This window comes from Mastacembelus armatus, chromosome 10 (genome assembly GCF_900324485.2).
Source record: "Mastacembelus armatus chromosome 10, fMasArm1.2, whole genome shotgun sequence".
NCBI lineage: Eukaryota > Metazoa > Chordata > Actinopteri > Synbranchiformes > Mastacembelidae > Mastacembelus > Mastacembelus armatus.
Window position 1 is genome coordinate 26,650,985 of NC_046642.1, and position 21,261 is coordinate 26,672,245.

General features: G+C 41.6%; 2 protein-coding genes across 5 annotated transcripts; one reads left to right on the forward strand and one right to left on the reverse strand.

Annotated features, from left to right (window-relative positions):
* The first annotated feature begins 1,069 nt into the window (after positions 1-1,069).
* On the forward strand, positions 1,070-11,518 carry elf2a (E74-like factor 2a (ets domain transcription factor)). Of its 3 annotated transcripts, none has more exons than XM_026329874.1 (9): positions 1,070-1,355; positions 2,545-2,628; positions 4,428-4,713; positions 5,241-5,348; positions 7,833-7,949; positions 8,513-8,596; positions 8,804-8,996; positions 9,113-9,367; positions 10,228-11,518. In XM_026329874.1, the coding sequence occupies exons 2-9, from the start codon at positions 2,554-2,556 to the stop codon at positions 10,937-10,939; spliced, it is 1,830 nt and encodes a 609-aa protein (XP_026185659.1). In that variant the 5' UTR covers positions 1,070-1,355; positions 2,545-2,553; the 3' UTR covers positions 10,940-11,518. The 3 variants fall into 3 exon arrangements, with proteins under 3 accessions (XP_026185659.1, XP_026185660.1, XP_026185661.1); XM_026329875.1 differs by having other exon boundaries at positions 7,836-7,949; XM_026329876.2 differs by lacking the exons at positions 1,070-1,355; positions 2,545-2,628; positions 4,428-4,713 and adding an exon at positions 4,729-5,146.
* Positions 11,519-13,306: 1,788 nt separating this feature from the next.
* Positions 13,307-20,881, reverse strand: nocta (nocturnin a). Of its 2 annotated transcripts, none has more exons than XM_026329877.1 (3): positions 20,262-20,881; positions 15,097-15,393; positions 13,307-14,886 (listed from the first exon to the last, which is right to left on the reverse strand). In XM_026329877.1, the coding sequence occupies exons 1-3, from the start codon at positions 20,422-20,424 to the stop codon at positions 14,024-14,026; spliced, it is 1,323 nt and encodes a 440-aa protein (XP_026185662.1). In that variant the 5' UTR covers positions 20,425-20,881; the 3' UTR covers positions 13,307-14,023. The 2 variants fall into 2 exon arrangements, with proteins under 2 accessions (XP_026185662.1, XP_026185663.1); XM_026329878.2 differs by lacking the exon at positions 20,262-20,881 and adding an exon at positions 17,711-17,865.
* Positions 20,882-21,261: the final 380 nt, after the last annotated feature.

The window sequence follows — 21,261 nt, forward strand, 5'->3', positions numbered from 1 at the left end:
TCGGGACTGGTCATAAATACATCACAGATATCTGAAATTACAGCGGGACTGGTCATAAATACATCACAGATATCTGAAATTACAGCGGGACTGGTCATAAATACATCACAGATATCTGAAATTACAGCGGGACTGGTCATAAATACATCACAGATATCTGAAATTACAGCGGGACTGGTCATAAATACATCACAGATATCTGAAATTACAGCGGGACTGGTCATAAATACATCACAGATATCTGAAATTACAGCGGGACTGGTCATAAATACATCACAGATATCTGAAATTACAGCGGGACTGGTCATAAATACATCACAGATATCTGAAATTACAGTCAGGACTGGTCATAAATACATCACAGATATCTGAAATTACAGCGGGACTGGTCATAAATACATCACAGATATCTGAAATTACAGTCAGGACTGGTCATAAATACATCACAGATACCTGAAATTACAGCGGGACTGATCATAAATACATCACAGATATCTGAAATTACAGCGGGAGTGCTCATAAATATATCGCAGATATCTGAAGTCCCGACCATAATTTCAGATACCCGTGATGATATTTTGACTAGTGAGAGTTTCTCATTGACTTGAAGGGGACTACTGGAACTACTTTCAGATATCTATAATTGACTTTTGACTATCCACAATGTGAATTATAGATATATACAATTACATTTTGACTAGTCATAATTCCAATTAATGATATCTGAAATATTACACATGTATATCTTAAATATCTTTTTGGATATCCAAAACTAATACATTACTAGTAACAATTCAGTTGTAGGTATCTAAAATTCAAAATTCAAAAATGCATTACAGATATCCTAATTTTGACTTTTCAGTAGTCATAAATACATCACAGATATCTTAAATGTGAATCCATCCATCAATTATCTATAGCCATTTATTCCTATTTAGAGTCACAGGGATCTGCTGGATCCTAAATGTGAATCCTGTACACCTATTTGCCGTAAGTGCATCCGACGTTGTGCTCGTTTTGATGGGGCTCATCCTGGTGACGTCACGGCGCTCTGTGGTTTGACGTGCTCGTTGTGGCGAAGAGGCGGCGCGCCGGAAGGCTACCGCACAGCAAGAAGCAAGCAGCTATCAAAACACAACTTCTGGATTTGGATCCACGTTCAGCGTTTAGGTTTCAACGCGGTACGGCTGTAGGGTTCCGCAGAGTGCTTTTAGAGAAACGGAGTTTTTGCAAACATTTGTTTGTACAAGAGAAGTAAGCGTTTTGGCCTTGTCAACTTGGCTAACATTAGCTAACGTTAGGCCCAGCTAGCGCTAGCCGTGGAGCTTACTTTTCGCTAGCAAAAGCAAAACAAGGTAAGAGAAGGAAACATTACTTTAACATATTAGCAGGCATCGATAGATCACAACTTTTAATACAAACGTCGCAATTTGCTCTTGGCCAGTCAGTGGTTCTGTGCTCTATTAAACGCGGTATGTATATTTGGTAGTTAGCTGTTTGCTAATTGAGCTCAGAACATAACGTTAAACTTCATCTTAGCCGTTGCTAAGTTACTGGGTTGTGGAGGGGAATGCAGTCTCTGTTTAATTAATAATAATTTGGTGGTACTGGATATGTGAAACGACATAACAAAGTGCACAATGTCACCAGTCGTTGAATCACTCTTGCCATTGAAGTATGAGAAGCATTAGCTCACTAGTTAGCTGCAGAGTTAGGAGCATTGACGTGCCAGCCCGCTCAGAAGGTAAACATTAGCCTGTGAGGATAGCCAGTGCCTGTGGTCTTTCCAACAAACCTGACATCTTTGGCACTATGGGTACTGGCAGTATTCTTAGGCACTCTTCCTGTTTTTATTAGTCTTGCTGGCATTTGTCCAGTTGTACCGTTTTCTTTTTACCGTAAAGGATGAACTGTCCGAGAAAGCCACTCCAAAAACATTGTCTTTTAGCCATTTATATTTTTTCACGTACATAAAAACAGTGTATCAGGACTGTGCTAAACTCTGCATTCATATATTGAGCAATAAACCAATGAATTCAAACTTTACGAATTGGTTTTAGAAACTGTTAACCCACCATATTTTTGCAGGGTTAACACAGTGAAACACCCAGCATATGTCACAGACTTCTGATATCAGTGTTTTATCATTTACTGTTGGTCTTACTGTCTGAGGTGTTTGTAGTCTGCAGCCCTAAGTCTTTCCTATAGCGAATTTGATACTTAATGAAGGCCTATGACTGATAAGTTGCATTTTTGTTTTATAAGCTTTAGGGTCAATGTTGTTGAAGCCACAAACCCACTGTTATAAAACTGAGTTCAGAAGATTTGTCTTAGCATGACGTGGCGCTCTTTCCCTCACACCAAAGACCACAACATTACTGGGACTAAGTCATGAGGAGAGTGGGTGCCTGTGGGTTTTCACATGATCCCAGCGCCTGCAAACTTGTATATATATGATATTTCAAATTCACATTTGTATTCTAAATCTGTCAGCTCTGTCAGATAGTGTTTCCATCCTGATTCACTTTGCTTTGATTTTTGTAGGAATGAGTGATGACCTCTGTGGTAGTGTCAGATGGTGGAGGGAATATAGTGGAGTATGTCACTGTGGTGGAGGAGCCCCAGCAGGTAAGTCAGTGAAACACCATGTTGGAAAAAATGGTGATCAGTGATTTGAGGACTTGTGTTAATAGTGAAAGTCAGGGAGAGGATATAAGAGTACAGTGAATTCAACTTTCTTCTGTGATGTATGTAAGGTAGAGTTCTTTACACTAGTTTATAAAATAAAGAATTTCCCTTTTGGGTCAATAAATGTGATCTAATCTAATGTAATCTAAAAAAATGGCATTTGTCTAATGCAGTAAACCTACGGGTGCACAGCATACCAATTAGTGTATTGTTATTCAGTAAATGTTTCCGGAATCAGCTGTCTTGTCATGGGTTATGTAGGCTATAGATGCATACATTAAAATGTTAAAATAAATTTTGTAATTCCCTGTGCTTTCCTTGAAATGTAAATGTAGAGTTATTTATATGCATTTAACACAGCAATATGACAATCAGTATCCTATTGGGAAACCGTTAAGGATCCACTTGATAGAAGACAAAATCCAACAATACATTTTAAAATAATTTTATACAGAGCTGCAACTAGCAGTTATTGTCTTGTCATTATTAGTTAATCGATTATTTCCTCAAGTAGTGGTTTTGTCAATAAAATGTAAAAATGTAGTAAAAATTCTTCTTGTTGTTTCCCCTAGCTCAAGTTCACACTGTTTGTCTTATCTTGGTAATGGCCAAATGATATTCAGGGTGCTGCAATGTATAGTAAAGAATAAAATCCTTACATTGGAGAGGATATAAGCATAGAATTTTCATCACTTTTCATCTCGTTTTCTACATGATCATATGATTATTAAATTGTTTTGCTATTTTATTTCAAGCGAATTGTTTTATTAGTTGGTAAGTTGGTGTTTGGCTGTGCAGTCATTGGAATGTTGCTGTGTAAATGTTTGTTGGATCAATATAGTGTGGAAATAGGGGACATAGTGTTCAGACTTAGTGACACATCTTCGTTGTTACATATGTTTGGATGTTTTTAATGGTTTTATGGAGTGTTAACCATAGTGTTGAATGGTGAGGAGTCCACACCACCTACAGCTGGCAGGTACTGTAACATCTCCCACCTGCTGTGACAGGTATCCTGGACCTGCACCTCTTACTCAAGCTTTGGATTACACCAATGAGGTGGAGGTGCAGCAGAGGATGTATTCAACCAAGAAGGCAACACTTGAAACCAGTCATGCTGTTGATAGATAGATGACATGACATTTTTTTTCATACACCTACTTGGATGGATTTACTCTTTTTACATATGACAGAGATACAGTGAAGATGAGAAATAAAGTCAGGAGGTGGAATGTGTTTGTATTTGAACAACCAGTGGTGCTACCACAGCCTCGCCACAGTGAAAACAAAGCTCTCTCATCCAGGTGTTAGAGTTGCAGATCATCCTTGTGATGTTTTGTAATAAAATCTTTCAGTGATGTTTCTGCTAATTTTATTAACATCCTTTTATAATATGTGTTCGTTGTGTGCTTGTGTTGCGACATTATTTCGTTTCTTTGTTGTCTCTTGTGAGATGTCCTTTGTTGCCTTTTTATTATATTAGCATCTGTCTTCATACAACCAAGCATGTCTATTGCCCAGAAAGCTGGAGAACAGACATTAATGACAATAATATACCATTCATTTTACACTCTACTGCTGTAGTGGTTTATGTAAAACTGACTTAATTTTTTTTACTTTGTCTATTTTTGGTAGTAACATAATAACAATAATAACATTGTATTTATTCACTAAATTGTTAAGATCTGGGAGAACAGTGACATAAAAAAAAAAAGTTCACATCTTTCCAAATTGTTTAGTGTGAGCAGCCTCCTGGTGAAGAGGAGGAGGAGGAAGGAGTGGTTCAGCAGGAGGTAGAAGCAGTAATCATGGAGGGTACTGAGGAGGTGGAGGAAGATGTGGAAGAGGCGGAGGAGGGTGTGGTGCTGCAGGAGGAGGGCTGTCCAGCTGTAATTGTGGAGGAAGTGCCCAGTGCCCAGGTGGAGGAGTGCTACTCAGCCCAGGTGCTAGTCTACGATGATGACACATACCTGATGCAGGATGTGGCTGAGGAGCAGGAGGTGGTTACCGAGGTGGCTGAGACTGGTGAGACTGAAATCTCTCAATGTTATAACTGTCTTAGAAATAATGAATGGATGATTGGGATTTTTGAAGAAGCTCTTCTATGGGGTTTACTGGGACTAAGTAAATGTGTAAATTATGTCTAAATACCTTATGCACAGTTTTAGTATCACACATAGGAACCTATGTGTTCCTCAACACTTAATGATACCTGTTCATTAGGGAGAAGTTCAAGCTGCTGTTGATGTGTAACAGCAGTAGACTGCCCTCTGCTGGCAGGAGGGGTGTCTAGCAGTTTAGACAAGCTCATGGGAAACAGGAAGGGAGGATCAGACTACCGCTACAAAGGCTAAACAAGGAAGTCAACATTTCAAAATATTGTGGTTGTTGTAGCACCTCTGCATGTTGCCTTTTCTCACCAGAAAGAGGGTCTTTGTGCCTTTATTTGATGTCACAGGTCTTACTGTTTGTTGTCAGTATTGTATGTATGTTGTATGTATGTATTGCTTTCAGAGGTCTGTGTGCTGAGTTTTGTCTGCTTTTCTACCCAGTTGAGATGTCAGGTCATGACATGGTGTGTTTTGACAAAACGTTTGAAGCAGCTGAAGCTCTTCTCCACATGGAGTCTCCTGGAGGACTGCATAGCGAGCGCAGCACAGGTAAATGCACTGCCAGCTCCTCTGTTTTATCAGAATCTGTAATCTCTGCATCTTAGATGGAGATTACAGCAGTCAGTAGCTGTTTTATTGAGTTATTCTAGTGGTCTACTGGCTAATTTGTTGTTTGAAGTAGTGTATCAACTCTTTTCCCTGATAGGTAATGTTATGAGTGCCAAAAACGTTTTATGTTTTATGATGTTAGAAGCTTATAGAATTCCTTGCATGTAGTACAGTATGTATCAAAGAAGCAGTATTTATGCTGGCTATATTGGTTATTTGTCTTCCTTTGTTAAACATATTTATTTATTTTGCTGCTCCAAAAAATGATCTACTCTGTGACTCAAAAACAATTTAGACAATTCAGTTGTCAAGATAACTTTTTTTGTAGGTAAATTAAACCAGATATATGCTATGCTATAACAGTATCTGTTTGAAGACATCATATTTGGATCTAGTACGGTGGCCAACAAGGGCAAACGCGCTGCAACGGCCAAAACACCAGCAAAAGAGAAACGCTGCAAAAGAGAAAACACAACGGAAGTGCGCCAAGCCGATAGGGGGACCCTGAACTGAGGGGTGCTATGAACAAAGACCTTTTACACAGGTGAGAGAGACACATGTAGTGATATAAGTCACGTCTCATTTCGGAGGCTGCGTAATGACGCAGCTTATAGTTTTGAATTGCAACAGAATGAGCGTCCTCTGATGATTGTTCTCATGAGCTAATATGTGCTAACAATGTTCTGTTACATTTGTTTACTTGATCAAAATGTCATACAATGTTGGGAGACAGGGGGAGGGTTGTTTTTGCAGGGTGGGAGATCTGAAGGTACGTTTTCCAATTATTATTTTTTAAACTCTTGGCCGTCATGTTTTACAGTATTATAAAAGTACAGTATTGTAAAAGACTATAAGCTGCGTCATTACGCAGCCTCCGAAATGAGACGTGACTTATATCACTACATGTGTCTCTCTCACCTGTGTAAAAGGTCTTTGTTCATAGCACCCCTCAGTTCAGGGTCCCCCTATCGGCTTGGCGCACTTCCGTTGTGTTTTCTCTTTTGCAGCGTTTCTCTTTTGCTGGTGTTTTGGCCGTTGCAGCGCGTTTGCCCTTGTTGGCCACATGTCGTCTTATCTCATCTCATCTCATTTTATGTTAAATGGATGAAATAGTAAGGTGAAGTTCTGAAAACATGTGGCACTAAGGATGCAGCAATTAACCAATTTCCAGATTAAGTGTGCTTTAACACATCACAGTTAAACTAATCATAAAGGCTCTTCTACACCAAGTGTTTCTGGTACATGGAACAGAACTGTTGCAACTTGCACAAAACGAAAACAAAGTTGCAGCTGCAGTGAACCAGCTTAAAGTGCCGTGCTTATCAGAGACACAAAGGCTACTACACACATTAAATAAACTATAGGAGAGGGACCAAACACCGAAGCTTTATTTCCACCAAAGAAACACCTGTAGTCAGTAGTGTGGGGCATCTAGGGTACACCAAGGATGACCAGGGCGCCATTGCAGATGACGGATCACCTGTTTGCAAAACTTGCTATATAAAAGTTACTGCTAAAGGAGCCAGTACATCAAATTTGATGCTGTACCTATGGGATCACCACAGCTTTGCATGCCCAAGTAAAGGTAATACATAACAACTAAGTTAGATTACGTGTCAAGTTACGTAATGAAACATTGAGGTTGTGGGGAATTAAATGTAAACGTATCACAATCAATGCTGTAGTGATACAAGTTGGGCTTTCAGTCCAACGTGAACAGAGCGACATATAACATTAGTCTATGGAAGACAGAATGTAGCCCTCTCAAGACCTTCAGTCAGCGAACAGTGAACGTTACATCTTGTTGCTTCCTCCTGTTTGTCTTGAGTAAATGTCGGGCTTTGTAAGTTCATATGACAGGACTAAAACACTAATATAACATCAGCTTGTACAGGCAGTGGTGGCTCTTCTTTAAATCCAAAAGAAATGTTGAAAGAATACACAAACAGAAAATAATTTTGTGATCTATTTCCATTTGTTATTTTCATAAGGGAAATAACACTTTAAAACTTAATGAGTGTTCATGTAATTTTATACATTAGTATTGTTGTGAAATTAATGAACGCATGATAATCGTGAAACTGTAATTATTTCTCAGCATATAATCAAAATCGATAATCATTGCCTCTCTAGCGAACACGTCCATCTATGCAGACATAAAGTCCATCTACCTGCTTTGAAGTAAACAGAGAGGTTTGTAGCCATAAGAATGGTGGTGATATTTAATGTGAGGATGTGCTGTCTTCATGCTTATGGGTCACACACAATGACACACTGTCATGCATGTGTATTAATAATGACTCCTGGCATTTTGCAGGCATTTCATAAAACATGCTGTTGCAAACCCCAAATACAGTGTCCCTGTGGTTTCCTCAGTCTCATCCAACAGAAGAACAGTGAATGTTGTGTTTTGTTTGACCACAGCAGAGGACGTGATGATGGAGACAGTAGTGGAAGTGTCTACGGAGTGTGGATCTATAGAGGAGGAATCCTTCCCTATCCCACCTGAATGTGAACCTGCCACCAAAAAGAAGAGAGGAGGTCAGTATGATTACAGGGCACTACTCAGATCTGATGTTACATGGAGCTGTAGTGACCGGTGTAAAAGATGTGTACTTTATTATTAGTAAAACACTTGCTAAAGGCTGTGTAACTTCTCAAATTTCTCAGCAATCAGCGAGAATATAAAATATTGCTGGGGTTCTCGATGTTGATGGTGCAGCAATAAACTATCTGAGCAATGGCAGTTGTTTTCCCTTTCTCAGCCTTAACTAGAGTGATTTTGCAAGAATCATGTGGGCTGTCCTCTGCTTCAGGCGTCCACTGCACACTGCATAGTGTGCAAAAAGTGAAGAGATGATCCCAAGAACAGGATCATCTCTTCAGAGTCAGTGCAATGCTGCGTAGTACACTACATGGCTAACAATAGTATCATGCATGTTTGAACATGATACAGACTGAACAGACAATGTGGGGAATGTGAGACTGCAGTTAAACTTATTGAGTGCCAAAACATTGTGTGACAAGGCCTCCTGACATGAAATTCTAAATATTTGTCTTTCAAAACGGCATAAACCTGCTCTGTGTGTTTATGTGGAGTACAGGTGGACGTAAACCGAAGACACACCAGCCTGCCTCCAATGGCTCCTTTGACCTGGGTATCAAGAAGAGGCCAAGAGAAGGCAAAGGTCTGTAACAATTCTTGTCTTAAGCCAAATTGGTGCATGGGTACACAGCATGCAACATAATGACATAATATTATGTACAACATAATTTCAAACTGTGTTTAGTGAAGTAATAAAGCACTATGTGAGACAATGTAAATGTCTATAATGGTCCATTAACACATCATTGTAGAGATGAGGTTCAGGATTTCATCCTGTTGTGTCCTCCAGGCAACACCACCTATCTGTGGGAGTTTCTGTTGGAGCTGCTCCAGGATAAAAACACTTGCCCCCGGTACATCAAATGGATGCAGCGAGAGAAAGGCATCTTCAAACTGGTTGACTCCAAAGCTGTGTCCAAACTGTGGGGGAAGCACAAGAACAAGCCTGATATGAATTATGAGACCATGGGCCGAGCCCTGAGGTCAGACTCAACGCCCCAACGCTTGATAGCCCTGAATCTTGGCCCTTGTCAAGATCAGTCTGTCACTGTCATAAGTAATAACAGCTTTGATGTTTCCTGTTTTTGTGTGTGTGTAGGTATTACTACCAACGGGGCATCCTGGCGAAGGTGGAGGGTCAGCGTCTGGCCTACCAGTTTAAAGACATGCCCAAGAACATTCGGGTGATTGAGGATGAGGAGGATGGCGAGGAAGTGGAGGATAGCGAGGGCATGATGGCTGGCCAGCACCCGGCTCACCAGCAGGCCCCCGTCAACCTGGTCACAAACTCCCCAGCTGCCACCCAGCCTCAACAAACATATGTCACTGTCATCCCCAGCAATGCTGGGACCAGGTCTGAGAGGCTTGTTCTAATCTGGCATTTATATGTACCAGTAAACATGGCAATAATATCGCTACAGAGTTCCTTCGCTAACATGACCCTAATGAGCTCAGACCATCCTGTTCAGTTCTTACCCAGTATCTCAGTTCTTGAAGGCAGGTGGAAGCTTGATGTTTAATTGTGGATGAGATCTTAAATAACAGTACAAGCAACATGACCAGAGTGGTAAAAATGATCTGACTGGCTCTTGTCATGACTGTGTGATTGCTGTTAGCAAAATTGATAGATTCTGTCTGTTGGAACCCATTTATCCATTATATATACCCACTTATTCCTAACCAGGGTCACAGGGATCTGCTGGAGTCTATCCCAGCTCTCTGAAAGGCAGGGGTACACCCTGGACAGGTCACCAGTCCATCACAGGGCCACATAGAGACAAACAACCTCACACACTCACACTCACTCCTATGGACAATTTAGAGTCACCAATCAACCTGACATACATGTTTTTGGACTGTGGGAGGAAACCAGAGTACCTGGAGTAAACCCACATGAGAGAACATGCAAACTCCACACAGAAAGGTCCCTCCTATTAGAACCTGACTGAACTAAATTTCTAAGCCTGTTTCTAAGTTAACTAATTTTCACCAGCTGGCCAATTCATTTATTTATTCACTGTATTCAAATTGTTAAATCACCGCCTGTGCTTTTATGGGTCAGTACCTCTAATGTATCTTGTCAATAATACGTACACCATTTCAGCACTGATGCCATTAATGAATAAGACCATAATGGACATATGATGAGACCTATGACAAAAAGTCATGACTTGCAGTTGTAACATGTTCTCATTCTTGTCTCCTCTCCTGCAGACCCATACGAGCCATGCCAGTGGTCATGACCAACTCACTAGGTCAGGTGACATTAAACTCCTCCCCCATCCTCACCACTACCACAGGAGTTCCGGTAACTGTCGCTAACGCCTCCTCCAGCACTCCCCCCAAACTGGTGATCCAGGCTTTGCCCACTGTACTGCCTGCTGGTTCCAAAGCAGGGGAGAAGATCACCATCATTACCATCCCAGCCAACCAGCTGGCCACACTCATGCAGGCCAGCCCGTCGGGCCAGGTCACACAGCTCATCCATGCCAAACCTGTTGCTACACAGCTAGCTAGCACGGCTGCCACCAAACCTGTTTCTGCCGCTGCCGCTCCTACAGTCCAGCTAGCAGCAGGCCGATCAGCACCACAGCTCATCCTGGCCAAACCAGCGGCGGTTGCCCAGCCCCTGCCTCAGCTTTCTGTCCAGGTGAGCCAGCCTCACCCCACCCTGCCCAAAACCTCCCCGCAGGCCCTGAAGCCCTCCAGTATGCCTGAAGCAGCACAATCAGAGGCAGCAGCAGAGGCCCTGCCCCCCTCCAGCCCACCAGCCCACCAGCAGCATCTGTCGAAGCCCCATCATCCTGAGAGCTCCATGGGCCACAGGAGGCCACTGGAGGTACTGGAAGTGACTGTGGACACTGGGGAGGAAGTGCAGGACACATCCCACACCTCCCTCTTGCCTCATAGTAGGGCTGCTCTCTGATTGGCTCAGACTGTCAGCCTCATGTTGGTCTCCAGGAGCACATTTGCTCTCACTATAGAGTTGTGAAGCCCTACAAAGGAGTAAAGGGACTCGTTTCACCCAAACACAAACACACACACACACACAGACAGACACGTTGTTCGGAGCTCCGAAGACATGGGCAGCCTTAGATTGTAAAAGAAAACAAACTTTTTTTGTAATCAAACCTAATATAAAAAGCCTGACGAGACTTTGTTGTAAATGTAAAAAGCCTTTTTTGATACTCAGCAGGTATGTATCAGTACAGATGTAGTTTGAATTAATCTTTGTTTCTTCCTCGGTTCCACTCTTTAATGGTTTGCAGAGTTCTGTTACCCCACAGCACTGTCCCGTTCTCCATTTTGCATCTTTTTTTTTTACTGTTCATAAAAAGGGAGTAAAAGGATGTCTTCTTCAAGACTAAAGAACTAAATAGTGTGCTCCACATTTGAAGTATAATATACTATTTTTTTCTTGTACTCTGTGTATTGAGGTAGATTTTACTGAACAATGTATTATAAAAAAGACAAATGTGAATTAAAATCGTCTTAAGTTGTTTCATTCTGCCATCTGAAAAATGACATGCTATCCAAGGGACATGTTAAGTGTGCTGAGAGGAAAGCTGACATTTAACAAGGACATGGTGCAGGTCAGGCCACAGAGAGGCACCAGGCTGCTGCTAAAGGAAGGCCTCTGTCACCCCCTGTCTGAGATACGTTAGGCCAGCTGTAGGATGGGAGCTGTTTCTTCTCAGTAGCCCATAATGATGTGAAGACATGCCTTTAGACAGTGTTGCAAATTTATTAAATGTGTTGTAAATGTGTCATTTACAACACTCTTCGAACTGTGTTTAGGTACTTCCTTTTTGCTTTAGTTATCACTGGCTAGAACTGATGAGTCCACCTGTGGCAAATTACACTGATTAGACATAGATTAGAAAGGAACACCTGTGTATGTAAGGTCCCACAGTTCACACTGCATGGCAGGATAAAAACCAAGCCATGAGGTCCAAGGAACTCTGTAGACCACAGCACACGTACTTAGTTTCTGAAAATAGTTTTCAGCACAACAGTGATCTGAAGCAAACAGCCAAGACAAGATGTTGCGCTAGGAAGAATAGGATAAACTGTCCCAATCCAGGTGTGCAACATTTCGAGAGACTTCCCTCAGAAGACTGGACAAGTTGGGATCCCTACTGAAGGGCCATAGCACTGAATTAAATGCTGAGAACTGTTGTACATAAGAGACTTCAGATTTTCTTGTTAATGTGCAAACATTCCTGAAAGAATTTCCAATTTGTAATTCTGGTCTTTTGAGCAATGAGCAGTTTTATCTATTTCAAATTAGATCTACAGCTCTATAAAGTGTGTGTAAGGAGTGAAGCAGTCTGAGTACATTCTGAAGCCACTTTAAATAGATTTGTTGGCATAGAAAACATTGGGTAAATCTAAAACCAAACTTACGTTTTAAATCTGGTCACACATCACAGGGTATCACATAGAGACAAACACATTCACACCTATGGGAAACCTATGCCCAACTTATATGTGTTTGGCCTGTGGAAGGAAGCTAGAGTACCTTGGGAAAACCTACACAGACATGAGGAGAACATGCACATAGAAAGAAAGGCCCCTGGTTAGTGACACTTCTTGCTGTTAGGTGGCAGTGACATTGCCACTCAGACCAACACTGATTTAATAAAATACACATAAAAAGACTTACTGCAAATACAGAACCACTGCAAATCATGTAAAATAGATTTCCAGATTATATTAGCAATAGGTAAACAGCTACAGCTTGACAACACAAATCCCACACACCACAAAAATCTTAAAACCTATAAAACCCCAATTAACTTATTTCTGTTATTAAATTTAGTCAGTTCCTTCCTCAATGTGTGCACTTTTTCCAATTGCAATTTTAAATAGTGTATATAGCTTTTAATAGTGATTGTTTCTTCATTTTCTTCTCTTCTGTGTATTTGTCTTAAATTGCTACTGCCATTTTAATAATTAAAACACTACTACCAAGTTGAATGACTATTAATTTGAATGGTTAAAATCAGCAGCTTTAAACACCACCTAGCTGTCAGCATCTTGAGGTCCCAAAGAAGCCTAATTATCTTTGGGCCCCACCCAATGTTGAAACTAGTTGCACAGATTTGCAACTAGTCAAGCTGAAGGGCATCAGTGAGGTTCAACATTAATGTTAGGTAGGTAAAATCTGGCTTGTAGTCAGAGGTTTACTTCGTTTCAAATGTGCTGGAGGTCAAAGCTCTGTAGGCCAGTGTGTGGGAGCACTGCAATACTGAAACAGGAAACGGACAAAGACAAACTGTTGATACAGAGCTAGAATTGCTGTAGTATTTAGATTTTCTTTTGATCGGTTTATTAACCATACATGCTAAATCATATACTACATACAACTGATGTGAATAAAGGCATCATACTGAGGCAAAGGAGCAATTTCACATCATTCATATTTAGGCAGGAATTCAAACAAAAAGCACAAAAATAAGGATTTTATATATTAACATTTCTCATCATAGTCACAGCAATCACAGCAACAACTCGTGATTGCCAATGTCACACTGAAGTCGAAGGATTTCTTCAATGCAAAATAATGAATTAGAAGACACTAAATAAAACGCTGTTTTGTTATGGTTTAACCAACTGAAAGCTCAAAGCATAATTTTAAGAAATTAAGTGCTAATAGTTTTAAGTGCGTATTGGAAAAAATAAATACTTGCAGCTGGCTTCCAGCGTTCAAACTTCAGCTGAAGTTGAGAATGTTCTGTTAAAGACTTTAAAACCATTAGAGCCGACCTGTGTTTGTCAATTGATGTCTAAAATTCTTTGAAGCTTCTTTAAAATAACAGCAGCTTTACAGGAAGTGATATTTATGTGTGTTGTGTATAAAATGATTCATACACTAATCAGGTTTCACTTGCTCTGCAATGTTTTAGCTCTCTGCCACCTTCACAAGGAGCTGACACACTCTGTTAGTTCATTACTGTTTCTGAGTAAGCACTCAGGCCTCCTACTGGTCCAGAGCTGCTGTGGCAGCCTACATCAGTCTGGGGGGTTCCTCCTTGAAGCTGATGTCACAGAGCAGTGATAAATGGTCAGAGGGGTAGTGGTATGAGGGGAGGCGGTCTGGGCCAATCTGCTCCTCAGTGGGAATGTCCAACAGGCAGTCCACACTCAAAGCACTGTGGGTATACCAGATATAGTCCAATGTGCTACAGCACTCTCCAGAGGGGCGGATTTTCCATGTGGTATATGCCGGCTCTGTCTGTCCGTCAGTGCTCAGCAGCTTGTATGCAGAGTTCAAGCCAAGAGGGGAGGAGGTGAAGCGTCTGTAAACGTCTTCTGAGGGCTCAGCGTTAAAGTCCCCACACACTATTAATGGGACCATGGCTGATGCTGCCTTGCTTTGCCTGCCAGCCAGGGACGTTATGCAGCGTAAACTCTGCAGCAGGTCAGCGCCCTGAGCGCTCCGCAGCCTCTCCCAGCCACTACGCGCTTTCAGATGAGTAACAGCCACGCACAATTGCCGGCCTGTTATCTGGCAGGTCAGTGTCTGCACGATGGCTACCTGGTTGGTGGGCAGCATCATGGCTGACAGACGCAGATGAGCTGTGGCCTGAAGGGCGAAGCGTGAGTGGCGATAAAACAAAGCACAGCCATCAGGACCATTATTGCGTTCTACATCCAGACAGGGAGACCAGGGTTTGGCCAGGAAGCTGCCATAGTAACCTAGCCTGGCCATGATTGGCTGGAATGTATCGTAGTAGTGGTCCACTTCCTGTAGACACAGGATGTCAGGTCGGTAGGTAAGGATTTCCTCCAGGATCAGGTACTTCCTTTCCTGCCAGTTGAGAGCATCTGGTGGACAACGGATAAATCCATCCTTCCCTTCACCAAGAGCTGTAAACAAAGACACACTTATAGATTCTTGCCATGCTCTCTATCTCTAAGTCTGTACAGAGACATAGCAGTGTTTTGAGCTGAATGTTAATAAATGTTGCTTTACCATGTAAACATACTAACATTTGCTTATTAGCACTAAAAACAAAGTACAGCCTTTTAGTCCTCACAAATCCAAAAGTTGTATAATTACAGTTTACAGTTTTCTACCTTGTGCAAGTATATTCCACTGCATGATCCGTATAGAGGGGTTGTGCTTGTGGTGGCAAGGCACTGTGCTGCTAGGATACACCAGTTCTCGGTGTGGCCTGGCTGGACGCCTTTGTAGGGCCTCCTCGCACTCCTTGAGCAACCGGTCTGCGTCTAATTCGGCCAGGGAATGTTCCAGGTCCTGATCTGGGCCCTCCTCCAGGAATGGCTCTGGGTGAACCAAGGGAGCACTGTTCAGCGACTGGGCCAACGTGCCAAACAACCTGCTACTGCTGCTGCTGCCACCCATTGGACAAACTGACAGAGAGGAAGCATGAGACAAAGATTAGGGGTCATTAAGGTGGTTTGTGATTTTTGCTTACGTGAGTCACCATAAACTATTAGCCATGCCACACTAAGAAACATGTAGCAGCAAAATCCTGAACTGTATTGACTTTAGGAAAATTATGTTCTTTGTTCTTTCAAAATATACACAGACAACTCAAATTACACAAGTGTAGTCTCTCCATTTCAGCACCCGGTACTTTATTGTTGTATATACTTAGAAGTTCCAGAGTTTGAGTTCTCTTAAAGCCAGGTTTAAATCATGTAGGACTACTTTTCAGCCTACCTTAACTGATGGTTTCTATTTAATTCCAGACTTTCTACCAAAGTTGGTTTCACTCACTCTTTATGAAATGGTTTTTGGTCTTTAGCCCAATGAATGATGCCAATGGGACTGTGGACAGAAAAATACTGGCTGAACATTTGTTCAGAGCACTCTGAAATAGTGCAACAGTTCAGTACAAACGTAGGAAAGGACACTGAGTGGACATTGATCTCTGTTTCTTGTTATGTAACTGAACAACTTCAGATCAACTTAGCTAATTCTTACTAATTTCAGATACTGCTGTATCTGATCTTCTTGGACAGGCTAGAAAAGAGATTTCTCAAATAGGTTGCGCTCAGTGGTAGGCAGCATTGCAGATATGAATGTCAAGAAGCATGTGTAATCCCCTATGTGCTACTGAGACATGGGGCCACATCTATATTGCTAAATAGGAGAAAACAAAATGTTGTTGTTAAAAGTCAAACAAATTGACCCTCAGTGGCACTGCTCTGGGGGTCTTACCGTCATCATCGGCACTTACTGCATGAACTGAAGAACATGAGGTATTATACACATAATGTCTCAATGTCTACGCAACCACCACTCCAAGCATCCTTTGGTTTGGAAGTCTAACAACACACCTATGAACAGCTTTTTCATTTCTACCATCTGGCAGGAGGTGCTGGAGCATCTCCCAGTCCCCTCCCATGAACTTTAACAGCCAGGCCAACTCAGCCCTCCCCACACTATCAAAGACCTGCAAGCATGACCTCTCAGCACTCTTGGAAATACTTGTGTAAATGTAGGACCTTCATTCTGTGACTCATATTTTGTGACTCATCCTCCAGTACATCTGCCCCACTTTCCTCCCACCCCTCCCCTCCTGCTCTGTCCTTCTCACTCACAGATGACTTGTGCAGAGACAGCAAGCGTACTAAGCCTGTCTCAGACACAGGGATGAGGGTGACCAGTGAGCTTTCTTCAATCTTATAGTCACCATGTTGACTGCAAATGCTGAAGAACAGGGAGGATCAAAAGAAGGAAAATGGAAGATGAAAAGAAGACAAAGTATGCTCACAGCCTTGGGTGTGAGTAGGTGTGTGTATGGTGTGGATAAGGACTTTGCCTAATGAATGCAGAAAGTAGATGAGGTGTTAACGAGAATGACGGCATGTTGTCCATCAAGTGGAGATGGCAGGGCTAACTACTGTGGTTGTGTATACAAAAAGTATGTGTTCTGTGGTTGGAAGAGCAAAAAAGAAAGTGTGTGGATTATTCCTTTTGTCAGTGGCACGTGATTGGAAAAAGATTACTTCAGGATGGCAATACCTAACTACTCATGCACATATCTTTCCTACTATTTAGTATTTTGTAACACTCATTGCCAGTTTATTAGGTACACCTGCAAAACATTTTGTTGTCTAATGCAATCTTGTAATAACTACTGAGTAACATTTGCTAATGACCCCTAAAAACAAAGCACTGCAGAGGAATGAATGGAATTGGGTTTGCAAGCATTCTGTCGTAAACCAAAATACTGAACAACTATCACTTTACAATATAGTATTAAAGTTTTTGACCTATTGATGGTGCCATATGAAACATTTGTGGATGACCAGAATTTCTAGATTACATTTGATGCCCAAATTGCACAGTATGTGTTGAAATATTTAAGTCAAAATCCAAAACCATCAACCCCCAACCAACCGGCTGGTCAACTGACAATGTCATCCCAGGGGCCACAGCACTTGGATAAGTAAAAGCATGTCATTTTAACAAGTGCCAAACACCACCACCAGTAAATTCAGCCTCCGAACAAAGACAGAACTCCATCACTCCACTCTGATGTGCCAGTAAAAACTGAGCTTCAAAAGCTTCACAAAGACAGGATGTGCTACAGACCAAAAGAATCCAATCTCCACATTTGCAAGTCTTTTAAGCGGTTACACTGGACAGGATTTAGCTGAATTAAGGAAAATTTATACTGCTGGCCTTATATAAAGACGAACACTAACAGATACTTACATGGAACAAACATGCACTCATAAACACAGCGTTTTCAGCCTATCCAAAGGTAATCCACCTAAGGTTCTTTCTTTCTTTTGTCCTCTCAGCCATCTCTTGTGCTGACAGCCTGCTGGATGCGGTTATGAAGGCACAGTGTGACTCTCATGAGACTATCCCAATGAATTCTGCTGTGGCAGCCAGATGAAGGAGGTGACTCAATCATTGACTGGTCCATTCAAGAATATCCTCCCTCTCTTTTCAGCTCACACACACACACATACAAAGTAACGGAAGGCGACCAGAGCTATTTAGGCAATTCAGAGGAAATGCAGTGAACTGGAATGTCAGAGTACAATGAACTGTCAGACAAAGAATTCACTCAGATGCTTATTCAGTATTCTCCATATGACCCAGAATCATCACCAGGTAAGAAACTAAGTAAGTCCTACTCACTTTCTGAAAACACATATTTATATTGTAACACCATAAACAGCATAAAAACAGTCAACCAACTCTTTCTCCTAGCAATAAGTATTATGTGTGGATCAAAGCCCAGTACATCTTATTACTCTGTGTCATGGAGCTCCACTGTTGTTCCAAAACTATTGAAACAGCTGAAGAGAGCAAATGTAACCTTGACTTAGCGACCAGGTGGGCAGCAGAGAACTGGTGGCTAGAAAGTGCCAGAGGAGATGCCAGTGGAAATGAGTTGCGGGTGGCCAAGAGGACAACACCTGCAGATACTGTTCCTGGTGATGAGGAAGACTGCATGGGTGGGTGACGTTGCCTGTGGAAGACTGATCAGATTCAGATTGACAATGTCCTGCTTTCTCACATATCCTGTTTAAGTGCCAACTCAACAATGGCACACAACTTACTGTACAACAACAAACACCCATTTCCATTTCAGTACTAAATGTACTACATGCAGAATCTATTGAGCACACCCACAATTACTCAAAATCTTCACTCAAACTGTTTGTCTGCGTTCAGAGCACATGTTAGCAGAAGTCCAGTTTCTGGCTTGAATGAAGCTGCTGTTGATTAACAGGTTCGACTGTGTTGTGTAGTGCTGGGTACACAGATGGAGATCAAATTCCATGTCCTCGTCTCTGCTCTGCTCTGGGGAGCCACATACCAACTAACTGAATTACCAGAATGACCGATTCAATTAAGGTGAAAAATGAATGAAGGGCTGTGTTGTACATATGTGATGTAATTAATAGACAACGAGCTGCCTATGGAACTGCTGAATTCCAGTGGGAAAAAAAAGACACTAGCTGACACTTTGAGAAAGTGTTAAAGGGCAATACTGACAATGAGGGCTCGAGAGGAAACTCCAATAGCCATAACCAAAATCTAGTCACAAAGATCATCTGTTTCCTCCAGATCTGATTAACCAAGTGTGTAAATAACATTTTCTTGTAAAAAAAAAAAAAAAAATGTAACAGACTGACTCCTATGATTTTATAAACTGTACACCTACACCTAACTTCATTGCAGTCATCAGAAAGTTTGAGGTTTCAGATGTAAAGCTGATTCAAGACATTTAACCTTTTAATTGAAGATAACAAACACAATATAGACCCAACCACCTGATCTGACGTTTGTGTGCCCTCTCTCACTCATGTCTTCTTCATGTAAACTTGGCCAGACCAATCCCAGCAGAGATGGAGGCCAGTAAAGATCTGCATGGCATTAGGTTTGTTTACTTAACTTTTAACCTCCAGCATTAATGCTATGAGACAGAAAGCGCAGTGTCAGAAACTTGAAGGGAAAGCGAGACTAGTCAAACAGATCACTAGATGAGGTACCTGTTCAAGACCCATAAGCAAGGACATCCAGAACATACTGTTTCGCAGTTTTAGAGAGGAAATTAATAGAAGCAGTTTCTCACTGGCAGCAGTGTTAGCCTCTGTGGATGAAGAAGGATGGAAAAGAGCAGGACAATGTCCAAGGAACATTCTGATTGGTTGACAGGTCAAAAAGGGTGATCCTGCAGATTTTGTGTTTCATAGGTCTTCTGTTTTATTTATCCGAGAACCTCTGACATTCACATATAAAGAGTGTACACCTAAAACCAGATAATGATTAGCCTACATGGCCCTAAAGTGCTCAGAATAATGAAATGTTTCAGTCTGTGCCCCCATGTGACAAACCTGTATAATGTCAGCTTTAATTATATTTTTGAGCAATTACTTTTCCTGTGCAAATTTATCAATTCGACAACTGGTTTCACATCATATTAACTCATCAGTACAAATTTTATTTTGCCAAAAATGCCCATCATTCAACAATCTGTTCTGTTCTATGTTTGTAAACTGAATAATCTGATAAATTAATTCATTAATCAAAAATATACTATTTTCTGACAGTTGTCAGAAATCACTTCAACCATTTTTCAGGCAAATATTCACCATAAGTTTATTATTGACTACATCCATAAAATACATCGAGATCACCTGTATCTAACCTGACTTCTTAGTTTGATTTGTTATTTAAATGTTCCCAGGTGGCACATACAGACTTATTACAAACTATACAGTATCGTGTACAATATGTAGAGTACCTGGCATTGCCCCGGTGGTGGACAGTCCGCTTGCTTCAAGCAGAAAACACGTTCTTTTGACCCCCCCACCTTCGACCTTATCGGACCGACAGTACCATGGTCCCCCCCGCGGACACCCACAGAGCTGGCTCAATAAAGCCGAACAGCGACGCGCTGGATTCATCGTGTACCGCCCTGTGTCCAACACAGAAACAGCTGGAAGTTACAGGCCGCTATCCTTTAACCACACTAACAAAGCCCGGCCATTTATTTAACAAAACGTCATCCACACATGATGTAGTCCAGACCGTTTCGTACTTTTATGAAGGTAGGCCCGGCAGAGAACCGGCAAGTTACATCAGTTTTAGGTTGAGTCACGGAACACGGACTGCTGAGGGGGACACCAAAGATGGACTGGCCCATAACGTTATCTTGGGGGCAATAATTACGTTACAACTGAAGAAGTGAATAAATGGCCCCTTAAATATTCCCCACTGTATTACTGTATTTTTTCACAGGCGGTTAAAAGTCTAAATTTAAACAAGAAGAAAACAGGAGCCCCCACCATGTCACCAGTGGTTCGACCCGCATTGAAACTTGATGTGGAAACTAGTGCGGAGTGGGCGTTAACTTTCCATTAACTAGCCAATGAGCTTCCAATACGGATATTGCAGTTAATGCGACTATGACAGCACGCCGGGCACGCCCCTTTCCTGAGCATCTGTCTGGCCTGTCAGCCTTATCTACAGGTATAGAGAGCATTTGTCGGCGTCAGAGAAACAGACGACTATTGGGTAGGTGTCCGTTATGTTTATATTATCTTAATATATTGTATTAATTATTTTTCATAATACAGAGAAAATGTATCACACTAAACTTTTTTGGCAAATGAAAAAAGTCAGCTTCAGAACATTGGAAACTAAAGGTTTGCCTAATTACACCACTTGGTTACACACCACTGCTGCAGTTACCAAACTGACAATCGGGGGGGAATAAACGTGTTGTGGCAGTTTCAATTGGA